Source organism: Oryctolagus cuniculus, chromosome 3 (assembly GCF_964237555.1).
Source record: "Oryctolagus cuniculus chromosome 3, mOryCun1.1, whole genome shotgun sequence".
Classification (NCBI taxonomy): domain Eukaryota; kingdom Metazoa; phylum Chordata; class Mammalia; order Lagomorpha; family Leporidae; genus Oryctolagus; species Oryctolagus cuniculus.
In genome coordinates, this window is record NC_091434.1 from 12,147,814 (window position 1) to 12,160,505 (window position 12,692).

A 12,692-nucleotide genomic window follows, 5' to 3' on the forward strand; every position below is an offset into this window, starting at 1 on the left:
TATTATGCACCAATTAAGAATATAAAAAACAACAGTAAAGTGTTTATGTTAAAGAATATTTTTGAGAAATACATGTTGAAATTTGTAAGGATGAAGTAATGATGTTTACAACATTAAAATGGTTCTGCAGGGGCCAGCACTGTGGTATTGTTAAGCTTCTACCTGGAGGGCCAGCATCCTATACGGGCATCAGTTAAGAGTGCTGTTGCTCCTCTTCCAACCTAGCTCTATGCTAATAGCCTGGTAAAGCAGTGGAAGATAGCCCAAGTGCTTGGTTCCCAGTACCCATGTGGGAGACCTGGAAGAAACTCCTAGATACTGACTTCAGATCAGCCCAGCTCTGGTCACTGTGGCCATTTGGGAGCAAACAAGTGAAGGGAAGACTCTCTCCCTGTCTCTCCCTCTCTCTGTCTTTAACTCTGCCTCTCTAATTAAAAAAAAAATAAACCTTTATAATAAATAATATAAATAAAAAATAAAATGGTTCTACAACTTTTCCTTATTTTTGAAAATTCTTCTAATTAGAAAAAAAAATAGAACAAGCAATATTTTCCTCTATCTGATCAATCCAAGAAGTTTTCAGGAGCATCAAAGTAATTACTCTTGTCAAACTTTAGCAAAGAAGCAGTATCCCACACCAAGGGGTTTGTGTTTCCAGAGATGTTGTATTGTACCAAAGACTCCCAGGGCCCATGTACAGTCAGGACCTGCTGAATTCATGTCGATGAGTAGCCTACAGGCACCTTTTTTTTTTTTTTTTTTTACCATTGTCATTTAGGATAAAAAACAAAACTCATGTAGGAGAAAGGGTGATGGGGAGTAGAACTCAAACAAAATTATATAACAGCTGACTTATTATTTTGATTTTAGAAAGAAAAAGAAAGTACATTTAATTCTTTTCAAGGATACTGCACATTTCTAGTGATTTATTTCATAATAAAAATGAAGGGTTAACTACTTTTTACTATTTACGAAGCACTTTCATATGAAATATCTCTTTTACTACTTAAAACTTGTTAAGCAGAGAAGATAAGTAATATCTTCACTTTACAGCTGAGGGAAATGAGGCTCACACATGCCACATGATGTGCTGGGTTCCATAGCTAGCTGGTGAGCCCTTGTCCTCTCACACTTGACCACTGTCCTCTGCTATGGTCACTGAGGGCAGTCATACTCTGGGTGACATTCATTTCTCCAAGCTTCAAGTTTCTGCCTAGACAGCCTCAGGCTCACATGAGAAATTTCTGTGGCTTATAATTTAGGTCAGGAAGTAGAACTTGGGGATGGTACCCTCCCTTCTATCAACATGTTGGTGAGGGTGGGGAGGTGAGAAGGAGCAAGAATCCAGTCTGATGGAAGCGGCCTCTGGAGTGGCCTGAAGGGAAATGAAGAGACAGGTGTGAGGCAGGCCAACCATGGAAGAAAGTACACAAAAGATCTGTGAGAAGGAAAAGTACTGCATAAGCACCACTTTCTGGTTTTCGAGCCAACACCCCACCCCGATGCCCACTGGCTGCCTACTTGGGGTGGCTTTCCTTCACACAACTCCACTGGGGGAAATTACCAACTCCATGGCTTTCATAAAATACACAGGCCCACCAAATGTTTGCTTTGGCAGACTTATTTTTCTCCCAAAGGGCAGCCCATGTAGTCCTACAATAAAGCAGGCTTTGTTCTAAAGATTTACAGTGTTTTTACAATGAAAATTCTAATTGACAACCACTAGGATAATAACAATGCAAAGCAGAGAGAGCTCTAGTCTCCCCCATTCTTCTAAGATCCATCTCAAAGAAGTACTTACTTCTTAGGTCTCCCAGACCAGCGTTTAGCTCAGTCTTTATTTGGACACATGCATAAGTAGACGCTTAGATATTAGAAGTTTATCATCCAAAGCAGTCAAATCTTAAAAACCAAAAGATTTATTCTTTCTAACTTCAAAGGCAGGAAATTTCATTTAACTCCCAGGCTCAGAATATCAGGCTCGCCATTCATAACAAGCATATTACACAAAAATGCCACCATGCCTTTCCCATAGAAAAGGGGGGGAGCCTAAAAAAAATGAAGTGCATGATGAGCTCTTCAGAAATAGTTGAACGAGAATATTAGAGTGCTGTTACTCAATGGATTCATTATAGGATAAAAGTTCAAGTAGCAGAGGGAGTGATTTTCATATGAATGTTGGGTATTGCCAGTCACATACAAGAGCCCATAGTCTACACAGAGAACCAAGTCACATCAAGCAAGTCAGGGGACCTATGAGTGACAAGGTATAGAGAGGGCTGTTCAGATAAGGGACAGACATTACTGGACCCTTTTTCAAAGAAAACTTTGAAGATTTTGTTAGGCTTTCTTTGTTCAACTGTCACAAGCAACAATACCATTGTAAATGAGTGGTGTTCAGTGGCCACATCACTGCCATTTATGGACCAGCTGCCAATGGTTGCCCATGTTGGGAAATTAGCATTAAAGAAGGACTCAAGGTTACTGGGCTGACATACAGCCCAAGTAGAATATTCTCAAATCAACACACACAAATCAAAATCAAAATCAAAATAGGTCCTGTCTGAAAAGAAAAAAAGTTTAAAAAAATCCTCCTTATTTCTTTCAGAATCTTCCTGAATATCCTTTTATTGAGGTCCCCACAATAAAAATAAACAAAGCATGTATGTTCAGTTGCATAACACAGATGAAGAAAACCAAAGCTGGTGTTAGAGGTGGAAAGAGTATCACAATTCATCCTCCTTTTTCAAAAAAAGAAAAGCAGAAAAAGGAGTAAAGGGAGAAAACGCAGCTGAATCGGCAAGGGCACCAGGGCAGCAGTCAGGGCTCTGAATCCTCACCTGACCAGTGTCTATCAGGAGCTGCCTGATGAACCCCTAGACCTCCCAACTCCCATGTCCACCTTTGCAAAGGAAAAGGTTCCCCTAGATCAGCAGTTCTGACACTGTGTGCCCTGGAACCCTGGATGTTGTGGAGGTACTCGGAGGCTGCCACAGCAACCTGCAAGAAAGGCAGATGGATCAGGCCCATGCTCCCTCTCAACCCGACTGTGGCAAAGCTGATCCATATTATAGGTTGGGTTCTGAGTAATACTTTCTGTCTAAAAAGTCCTATTACCATGACAAAGTCACAACTAAAATGGCTTTAAAACATTTGACCAATATAACTCGTGGTTTTTGTATCTTTATACTCATATGGTTTTTGTGTGCTTCTCTGGATTACTGAAATTACAATTAGCTAGCTAATTGGTTAAGATTGCCCTCAAATCTCTGTATCAGCTTCTTATTACTTGAAAGGTGAAAAAATAAAAAGTCTGAAATGACGAATACCCCAAAATTACAGAGGTCAACAGTTGACACGATTCAAATCCAGGAATGTCTGACATTGAAACCATTAACCTAAATTCTATCCTTAAAATTAAAGAATAAACTTCCCTGTTTAAAATAAACATTGGGTACTTCATTACTGTTTCAATTATTTCTCCATAGAAAATCAAGTTCTTCATTTTTCACTTCCTAAGAGTAAACACTTACCCTGGTGTGAAGAAATGAATAGCCACAAGTTCTGCCCAACAAGCAAATCTGTTGGGGACAGGAAAGCCCAAAATGTTGACAAAGCCTCCAGGGCAATAGTGGTTGTTAAGAACTTTCAAAGCAAACAAAACTCCTGAAAGATAATAAAGAACATATAAATACTAGCAATTCACATGTGGAACGAATCAACATTTACAAAGAAAACTAATTAAAAGTGAAAGTGATTATTCAACTACACCACCTTCTTGCTTTGAAACATATTCTATTCCTTACAACCCCGAATTTGCTAAAAAGACAATGTGCAAGGCAGTCCTTCCTTGGTTATTTCTTTTTTATTTTATTTTATTTTTTTTGACAGAGTGAACAGTGAGAGAGAGAGACAGAGAGAAAGGTCTTCCTTTTTCCTTTGGTTCACCCCCAAAGGCCACTGTGGCTGGCGCACTGCGCCAATCCGAAGCCAGGAACCAGGTGCTTCTCCTGGTCTCCCATGCAGGTGCAGGGCCCAAGCACCTGGTCCATCCTCCACTGCACTCCTGAGCCACAGCAGAGAGCTAGACTGGAAGAGAAGCAACCAGGACAGAATCCGGCGCTCCAACCGGGACCAGAACCCGGGGTGCCGGCGCCGCAGGTGGAAGATTAGCCTATTGAGCCGCAGCGCCGGCCTCCTTGGTTATTTCTTAACACAGAAGTTCATACTGACCTTCACCATGCTTCGAAATATATAACACTTAAAATAGTAATAAAACACCAGCAAGAATATTAAATGTCACTGAATTGTGGACTTCAAAAGCTGGTTTTATACTATCCGAATTTTAACTAAATAGAAAAAAATACTAGTAACGCATATTTTTCTAGTCTCTAAAGGAAGATGTTAAGGCAGGGCTTATTTTCATTTCTTTCCCACATTCAGCTGTACAACAGGTATCTTAAAGGGAATCAGGAAAAACGGCAGGGAAAACAGAGGGAAGAACAGGATTTCTTTATTTCAGGGCTATTTTCCTCCTCCTCTTCACATTCTAATGTTTGCACATCTAATTTAAGTACCAATGGCAATTTCAGTCTCATGCAATACCTGTGAAAACAATCACTGAGGAGGAAAAATGAGAGACAACACGCCACACAAAAAACAAGGGCACTGGCTTCAAATCATAGCTCTAACATTTGGCTGTGTAGCCTTGACTTACTAACCTCACATCTTTGGTTTCAGCTTTCTCATCTTTAAAGGCAAAAACTACCACCTCCCTATGGATCTGCTGTATGAACTAAATAGGATGAGTTACATGGAGGGACTACTGTGGCTCCTAAAACATGGTGAGTATGTAATGGTAGAGTGTGCTGCATCAATTTTAATGACATTATTGAGAGGCACACATCATAAGTGGCCTTGGACTACTTCAGTTTTTTTTTCCCCTTTCTTACTTGGAGTTCTCAAGAACAACTGCAGAATGTCCTGGAACCACAGCATCCTGAGATTAAGGGGGAGCTGGCTGGAATAACCCGGGCTCCGGTTCAGTACCAGAATAGGATGCCCCTCAAAGATTTGCCCAGGGGTTCACATGAGCCACAGCTATATAACCCAGGGCAGCCTGTGTCCCTCATCTATGGTGTAAGAAGACACTGGCATCTCTCTGAGCCTGAGGGATCAGTTCCAAATGAATGCCTGGCTTCTGTTGTCTCTTTCTGACAATCTAAAAGTAGTAAATCCCCTTCAGTTATCTTGTGTGGATGGATGTGCTAGCTCCCTGAACTCAGACAAGCAGGTAACCAGCACACAGTGAAGTTGCTTCAAGGCATATTCCTCTTTTTCCATAACTCCTTATCACAAATACACTTTTGGGTCTCCTGTGGCCTCACCATGATGGGGCCAGTGCATGCTGCCAGTCCTACATCTCATACAAAATCCTTAGACCATTATGTCCAGAAGCAAATGATGCAGCATGATGTGCTCGGGCAAAAACTGCCCCTACCATTCTCCAATTAGCTTCCCTTCAAGGCACAAGCCCCAGCAACCTTTCGCCACTCAATTCAGTCCCCTTACCAACGAGGAACACACACACAGCACATCTCCCTCACTGCCTTCACACATGCTACCTCAGAAGATTGTCTTCTTACCTGAGAAGCCTACAGCACAGCTTCTTCTGTAGTCAGGTTCATTCATAAATTCAGCAAAAACAAATTGCAAGAGCAAATACACTACTCCAGTGAGTAGGGAGAATGTGGCAATGATATAGGCAAACCATTTACTTCCCAGTCTTCTTTCCAGATTAACTCCTTTCCAGAGCATGGATACCATATTGAAATACAAATGCCAGTCGTCAGCATGGTGGACAGGGGAAAGCAGTAAGCGCTGCCAGTCTTTCTGTTGGTAACACCTTTCCACACTAATGCAGGAGTTATACAGCGGCTTCAGAGGATTCAAGAATAACCAGATGTTGAGAGCCAAAGTGGCTAGAGTCACGGGTGGAATATTGTTGATCCCAACACGGAATATTTGAGAAAAGAGAAGAATAAGTCCAGTATTAATCCCCCTTGATCTCCGCTGCATGGTTAGGAATCAGGAAAACAGCCCACTGGTGGGAAAATCTGTTCAAGTTTTACCAATTCAGGAAGGTGCGCAGACAGCAGAACCTAAAAAACAAACAAACAAACAAACAAACAAAAAAAAAAAAAACATGAGAACCCATCAACTGAGGAGAGGCACACTGAAAAGACATTGTCTTACAGATGAATTCATGTTGGCTGTATTCCACTTCCCTTCCTAACAGAAATATCTTTTCAGTGTCTTCCAGGATGTAACATCCAGAATGCTAACTGATCCCATTCCTTCACCTTACATTCTGAAATAGAAATTTGAGATAGAAATTTGAGCTCAAATTCCACTGGATCAGTCAATCAACAGGAATGTCCTCTCCAATAAACATGGCACAACATTACAACTTGTCTTCCTTATAAATCTGTAACCTAATGAAAGTCTAGTATCAAAATATTAAATAATGACTTATGCTTGGAATCCTGCCAGGTTTCTTTATCCTCTGCATTCTTTTTTTAAAAATTCAATTTTGATTTATTAGAATGAGTATGCACCAAAGTTTTTAAGCATCAACAAAAAAGTTTTAATATGCAAGCACACATTATCTTCTAACCTCAACTTCTACATTGCCAGACATCAATTGCCTGAATGCTTTATTTTCACAAAAACAGTTTTTTTAAAGATTTATTTATTATTTATTTGAAAGTCAGAGTTACACAGAGAGAGGAGAGGCAGAGAGAGAGAAGTCTTCCATCCGCTGGTTCACTCCCCAGTTGGCTGCAACGGCTGGAGCTGTGCCGATCTGAAGCCAGGAGTCAAGAGCCAGGAGGCCAGGAGCTTCCTCCAGGTCTCCTACGTGGGTGCAGGGGCCCAAGGACTCGGGCCATCTTCTACTGCTTTCCCAGGCCATAGCAGAGAGTTGGGTGGGAAGTGAAGCAGCCGGGACTAGAACTGGCGCCCATATGGGATGCTGGAGTTTCAGGCCAGGGCATTAACCCTCTGTGCCACAGTGCAAGCCCGACAAAAACAGCTTTTAAAAGTGATCTACTTTCATGCCAAATCCTGGAATGAAACACAGTCCGTGTTTTCAAGGAGCTCAGTTTCCTCTAATTAAAACAACTGCTGGCCGGCACTGCGGCTCAATAGGATAATCCTCTGCCTGTGGTGCTGGCACCCTGGGTTCTAGTCGGGGCGCCAGATTCTGTCCCGGTTGCTCCTCTTCCAGTCCAGCTCTCCACTGTGGCCCGGGAGTGCAGTGGAGGATGGCCCAAGTGCTTGGGCCCTGCACCCGCATGGGAAACCAGGAGAAGCACCTGGCTCCTGGCTTCGGATCTGCATGGTGCACTGGCTTCAGCGCACCGGCTGCAGCGGCCATTAGGGGGTGAACCAATGGCAAAAGGAAGACCTTTCTCTTCTCTCTCTCTCTCTCTCACTGTCCACTCTGCCTGTCAAAAACAACAACAACACACAATATTCTAAATGCAGTGAATGGGGGGAATCTGGCAAAGACTTGCATGGCTATTCAGCCTGAGGTGATAATATTGCCACAGTCTTAAAGGATGAATTGAAGCAGGTGACAAGGAAGAGGTAAGTGGTTCAGTCCTCTCCTCCACCCATTGGGTCAAGATTAGCATTGTGACAGGCATTGGCTGACAGACTGCAGGAACGGGTCTTCGTGAGTTCTGAGCATAGACATCAAGTTGATTTATAGGATTCCCTTTTTCTGAAACTCTCAAGTAACCATTTGGACAAGCCTAGGCTGGCCTGCTGGACAATGAAAGAAAATCAAAGGCTCCAGCCACCCTATGGGTCCCACCACTGGTCAACCAATATCCCAGAAGGACAGTAGTCTAGCTTACCACAGATGCATAAGTGAATCCAGTTTAGCCTAGCCTAATTTGTTGACTCACAGAAAAGTAAGCGAAAAAAGTGGTACTTGGAGGAGAGAACTTCCACTTTGACCATGGCCTTGTCTAAATATGATCAGAGTCGGCGAACTCAGGGGGCTTCCATAGCCTTGGCAGCTCATGACTAGAGCCTAGGGAGATTACTGAGGCCATAAACAAGAGTGTCAATTTGTTAAGTCAACAACAGGAGTCACTGTGCACTTACTCCTCATGTAGGATCTTTGTCCTTAGTGTGCTGTACATTGAGATTTAATGCTATAACTAGTACTCAAACAGTATTTTTCACTTTATGTTTCCGTGTGGGAGCAAACTGTTGAAATCTTTACTTAATGTATGCTAAACTGATCTTCTGTATATAAAGAGAATTGAAAATGAATCTTGATGTGAATGGAAGGGGAGAGGGAGTGGGAAAGGGGAGGGTTGCGGGTGGGAGGGACGTTATGGGGGGGAAGCCATTGTAATCCATAAGCTGTACTTTGGAAATTTATATTCATTAAATAAAAGTTAAAAAAAAAAGTGGTACTTGATTTACTTCACTAAGTTTTGGAGTGGTTTGTTATGTAGCAAAGACTCATACAGAAGAAGCTAGTAATGAGGAAGACAGACACAGACTAAAGATGCAGCAGATAAAGAATGAGAATCAAGTGATTAGAGGGAAAAGACATTTTCTTGTGGCAGAAAGGAGAAATGTCAGGCATTGCTATGGGTAAACAGGCAAATTATCTAATGGTTTTTATTTTTTCTATGGAGACATTTTTTGGCCTCCAAACAGGTAACTCACTGATACAGTCTGCCTGTTGTCTTGGTCTCTGAAGACTGAATTATCTTCTCTTACAGAATGATGATTTAGCCATTCCTTCTATTACTCATCTACAAATATTTAATAAAAATCTGTCAAGTGTCAAATGCATGCCAATCCCTATGTCAGGCATTGGAGATACAGCAAAGAACAAAACACTTTTAATCTCAGCTCATAAATAACTTCTACGGTTTGGATATGGTTCAGTTATGTTTTTCAAAGACTCACATGACTAGAGGCTTGGACTCCAGGGTGGTGCTATCAGGAGGTGGTGGAACCTTTAAGAGATGAGGCCTAGTAGGAGGTCCTTAGGTCATTGGGGGAGTACTCTCAGAGGGCAGGTAAAAAAAAAAAAAAAAAAAAAAAAAAAAAAAAAAAAAAAAAAAAAAACACACACATGAAATCTGGTCATTTGCAACAACAAAATGGTTGATTCTGTGAAATAAGCCATTTTGTTGTTGCAAATGACCAGATTTCATGTTTTTGTTTTTGTTTTTGTTTTTGTTTTTTACTGAGGTGTAGTATTCCAGAGTATATATCCCATAATTTTCTTTATCTGGTCTTCAGTTGATAGGCATTTAGGTCGATTCCATGTCTTAGCTATTGTGAATTGAGTTGCAATAAACATGGGGGTGCAGATAACTGTTTATGTACTGATTTCATTTCCCTTGGGTAAATTCTCAGGAGTAGAATGGCTGCAGTGATATGGTAGGACTATATTCAGTTTTCTGAGGTCTCTCCAAACTGTCTTCCATATTGGTTTTACCAGTTTACATTCCAATCAACAGTGGATTTGAATACATTTTTTCACCCACATCCTTGCCAGCATTTGTTTTTGGTGATTTCTGTATGAAAGCCATTCTAACTGAGGTGAGGTGAAACCTCATTGTGCTTTTCATTTGCATTTCCCTGATGGCTACTGATCCTGAACATTTTTTCATGTGTCTTTTGGCCATTTGGATTTCCTCTTTTGAAAAATGTCTGTTTGGGGCCAGCACCATGGTGGAGTAGGTTGATCCTCCGTTTGTGGTGCTGGCATCCCATATGGGGGCCAGTTCGAGTCCCAGTTGCTCCTCTTCCAAAACAGCTCTCTGCTGTGGCCTGGGATAGCAGTGGAGAATGGCCCAAGTGCTTGGGCCCCTGCACCCGTGTGGGAGACCTGAAGAAGCTCCTGGCTTCAGATTGGCGCAGCTCCCCAGCCGTTGCAGCCAATTGGGAGTGAACCAACATATGGAAGACCTTTCCCTCTGTCTCTCCCTCTCATTGTCTGTAACTCTATCTCTCAAAATAAATAAAAAGAATTTTTAAAAGGAAAAAAAAAGAAAAATATCTGTTTAAGTCCCATGTCAATTTCTTAACAGGGTTGTTGGTTTTGTTGTTGTGTTGTGGAGTTTCTTGATCTCTTTATAAATTCTGGTTATTAATCCATTATCAGCCACATAATTTGTGAATAATTTCTCCCATTCTGTTGGCTGCCTCTTCACTTTCCTGTTTCTTTTGCAGTACAGTAGCTTCTCAATTTGATGTAATCTCATTTTAATTTTGGCTTTGATTCCTTGTTCCTCTGGGGTCTTTTCCAAGAAGTCATTGCCTGTGCCAACGTCTTGCAGGGTTTCCCAAATGCTCTCTAATAAGTTGATTGCATCATGTCATAGATTTAGGTCTTTAATCAGTTTTGAATGGATTTTTGTGTAAGGTGTAAGTTACAGGTCCTGCTTCATATTTCTATATGTGAAAATCCAGTTTTCCAATAACCATTTGTTGAAGAGACTATCCTTGCTCCAGGGATTGGTTTTGGCTCCTTGGTCAAATATAATTTGGTTATAGATGCTAGGATAGACTTCTAGAGTTTATATTCTGTTTCATTGGTCCATCCATCTGTTTTTGTACCAGCACCAGGCTGTTTTGATTATAACATCCTTGTAGTATGTCCTGAAATCTGGTATTGTGATGCCTCCAGCTTTGTTTTTGTTGTACAAGATTGCTTAACTATTTGAGGTCTCCTGTGTCTCCATATGAATTTCACTATCATTTTTTTCTAGATCCGAGAAGAACATCTCTGGTATTTTGATTGGTATCACAATGAATCTGTAAATTGCTTTCAGAAGAATGGACATTTTGATGATACATAATTTTCTAATCCATGAACATGAAGTATTTTCCATTTTCTGTAACTTCTATTTCTTTCTTTAATTTTTTTAAAGATTTATTTCTTTATTTGAAATGCAGGGTTACAGAGAGGCACAGGCAGAGGCAGAGAGAAAGAGAGTTAGGTCTTCCATCATCTGGCTCACACCCCAGATGGCTGCAATGGCAGAGCTGGGCCAATCTGAAGCCAGGAGCCAGGAGCTTCCTCCCGGCTCCCCCTGAAGGTACAGGGACCCAAGAACTTGGGCCATCTTCTATTGCTTTCCCAGGCTGTAGCAGAGTTGGATCAGAAGTGGAGTAGTCAGGACTTGAACTGGCACCCATATGGGATACCAGCATTGCAGGTGGCAGGTTCATCAACTACACCACAGCGCTGGCCCCTTCTTTAATGTTTTGTAATTCTCAATGTAGAGATCTTTGACATTCTTGGTTAAATTTATTCCAAGGTATTTGATTTTTTTTCTAGTTATTGTGAATGAGACTGATCTTAGAAGTTCTTTCTCAGCCAAAGCATTGTCTGTGTATACAACGGCTGATGATTTTTGTTTGTTGATTTTAAATCCTACTATTTTACCAAACTCTTCTATGAGTTCCAACAGTCTCTTCATGGAGTCTTTTGGATTCTCTATATATAGAATCATGTCATCTGCAAATAGGGATAGTTTGACTTCTTTCTCTTCCCCAATTTGAATCCCTGTGATTTCTTTTTCTTGCCTAATGGTTCTGGGTAAAACTTCCCAGACTATATTGGATAGAAATGGTGAGACTGGGCTTCCTTGTCTGGTTCTGGATCTCAGTGGGAATGCTTCTAACATTTGCCCATTCAATAGGATGCTGGCCATGGAGTTGTCATAAATTGCCTTGATTGTGTTGAGAAATGTTCCTTCTATACCCAATATGCTTAGAATTTTCATTGTGAAAGATTGTTGTATTTTATCAAATTCTTCCTCTGCATCTTTTGTATCAATTTTTTTTAGTTCTTCTTTAATTTTAATTATTTATTTTCTCCTACTAGTTTTGGGTTTGGTTTGCTGTTGTTTTTCTAGAGCCTTGAAATCCAATAGTAGCTCATTTATTTGGTACCTTTCCAATTTCTTGTTGTAGCCACCAATTGCTATAAACTTTCCTCTTAGCACTGCTCTTGCTGTATCCATAAGTTTTGATATGTCGTATTGTCACCTTCATTTCTAGAATTTTTTTGATTTCCCTTTTAATTTTTCTATGAAATAGTGTTCATTCAGGAGCATTTGTTCAGTCTCCATGTGTATGGATATGTTCTAGAGATTCCTGAGTTGCTAATTTCCAGCTTCATTGCACTGTGGTCCAAGAAGATGCATGGTACGATTTTGATTTTTTTGAATTTGCTGAGACTTTCTTTATGGCTTAGCATGTGGTCAATCCTAAAGAATTTTCCATGCACTGGTGAGAAAACTGTATATTCTATAGCTATAGGGTGGAAGGCTTTGTAGATATGTTAGGTGCATTTGGTCTATAGTGTCGATTAACTCTGTTGTTTCCTTGTTGATTTTCTGTATAGTTGATCTGTTCACTGCTGAAAGGGGTATTGAAGTTCCCCACTACTATTGTATTTGTGTTAATATCTCCCTTTAAATCCATTAACCTTTCTTCTAGATAGCCCAGTACCCTGTAACTAGATGTACTCATTAAGTTGGCAGGTACCAATGCCATCTTACTAAGGTGATCAGTTTAAGTTCATAATTTGATCAAAAAGATAGGATTAAGTGTCAAAGGGATCACATAAATAAGGCCAGTGT

The 12,692-nt window shown here is 40.8% G+C and overlaps 1 protein-coding gene across 21 annotated transcripts in view; it reads right to left on the minus strand.

The window, feature by feature from the left end:
• Window positions 1–12,692, minus strand: part of RHBDD1 (rhomboid domain containing 1) — a 230,045-nt gene that overhangs the window by 191,092 nt on the left and 26,261 nt on the right. For all 21 annotated transcript variants that reach the window (XR_011387078.1, XR_011387077.1, XR_011387073.1 and 18 more), the window contains 2 exons: window positions 5,646–6,161; window positions 3,534–3,666 (listed from right to left, as the gene is read on the minus strand). Coding sequence is in view for 15 of the 21 variants with exons in the window: in XM_070070119.1 (XP_069926220.1) it covers window positions 3,534–3,666; window positions 5,646–6,078 (566 nt within the window). In the remaining 6 variants the exon portion in view is untranslated. The remainder of the gene's footprint in view (window positions 1–3,533; window positions 3,667–5,645; window positions 6,162–12,692) is intronic.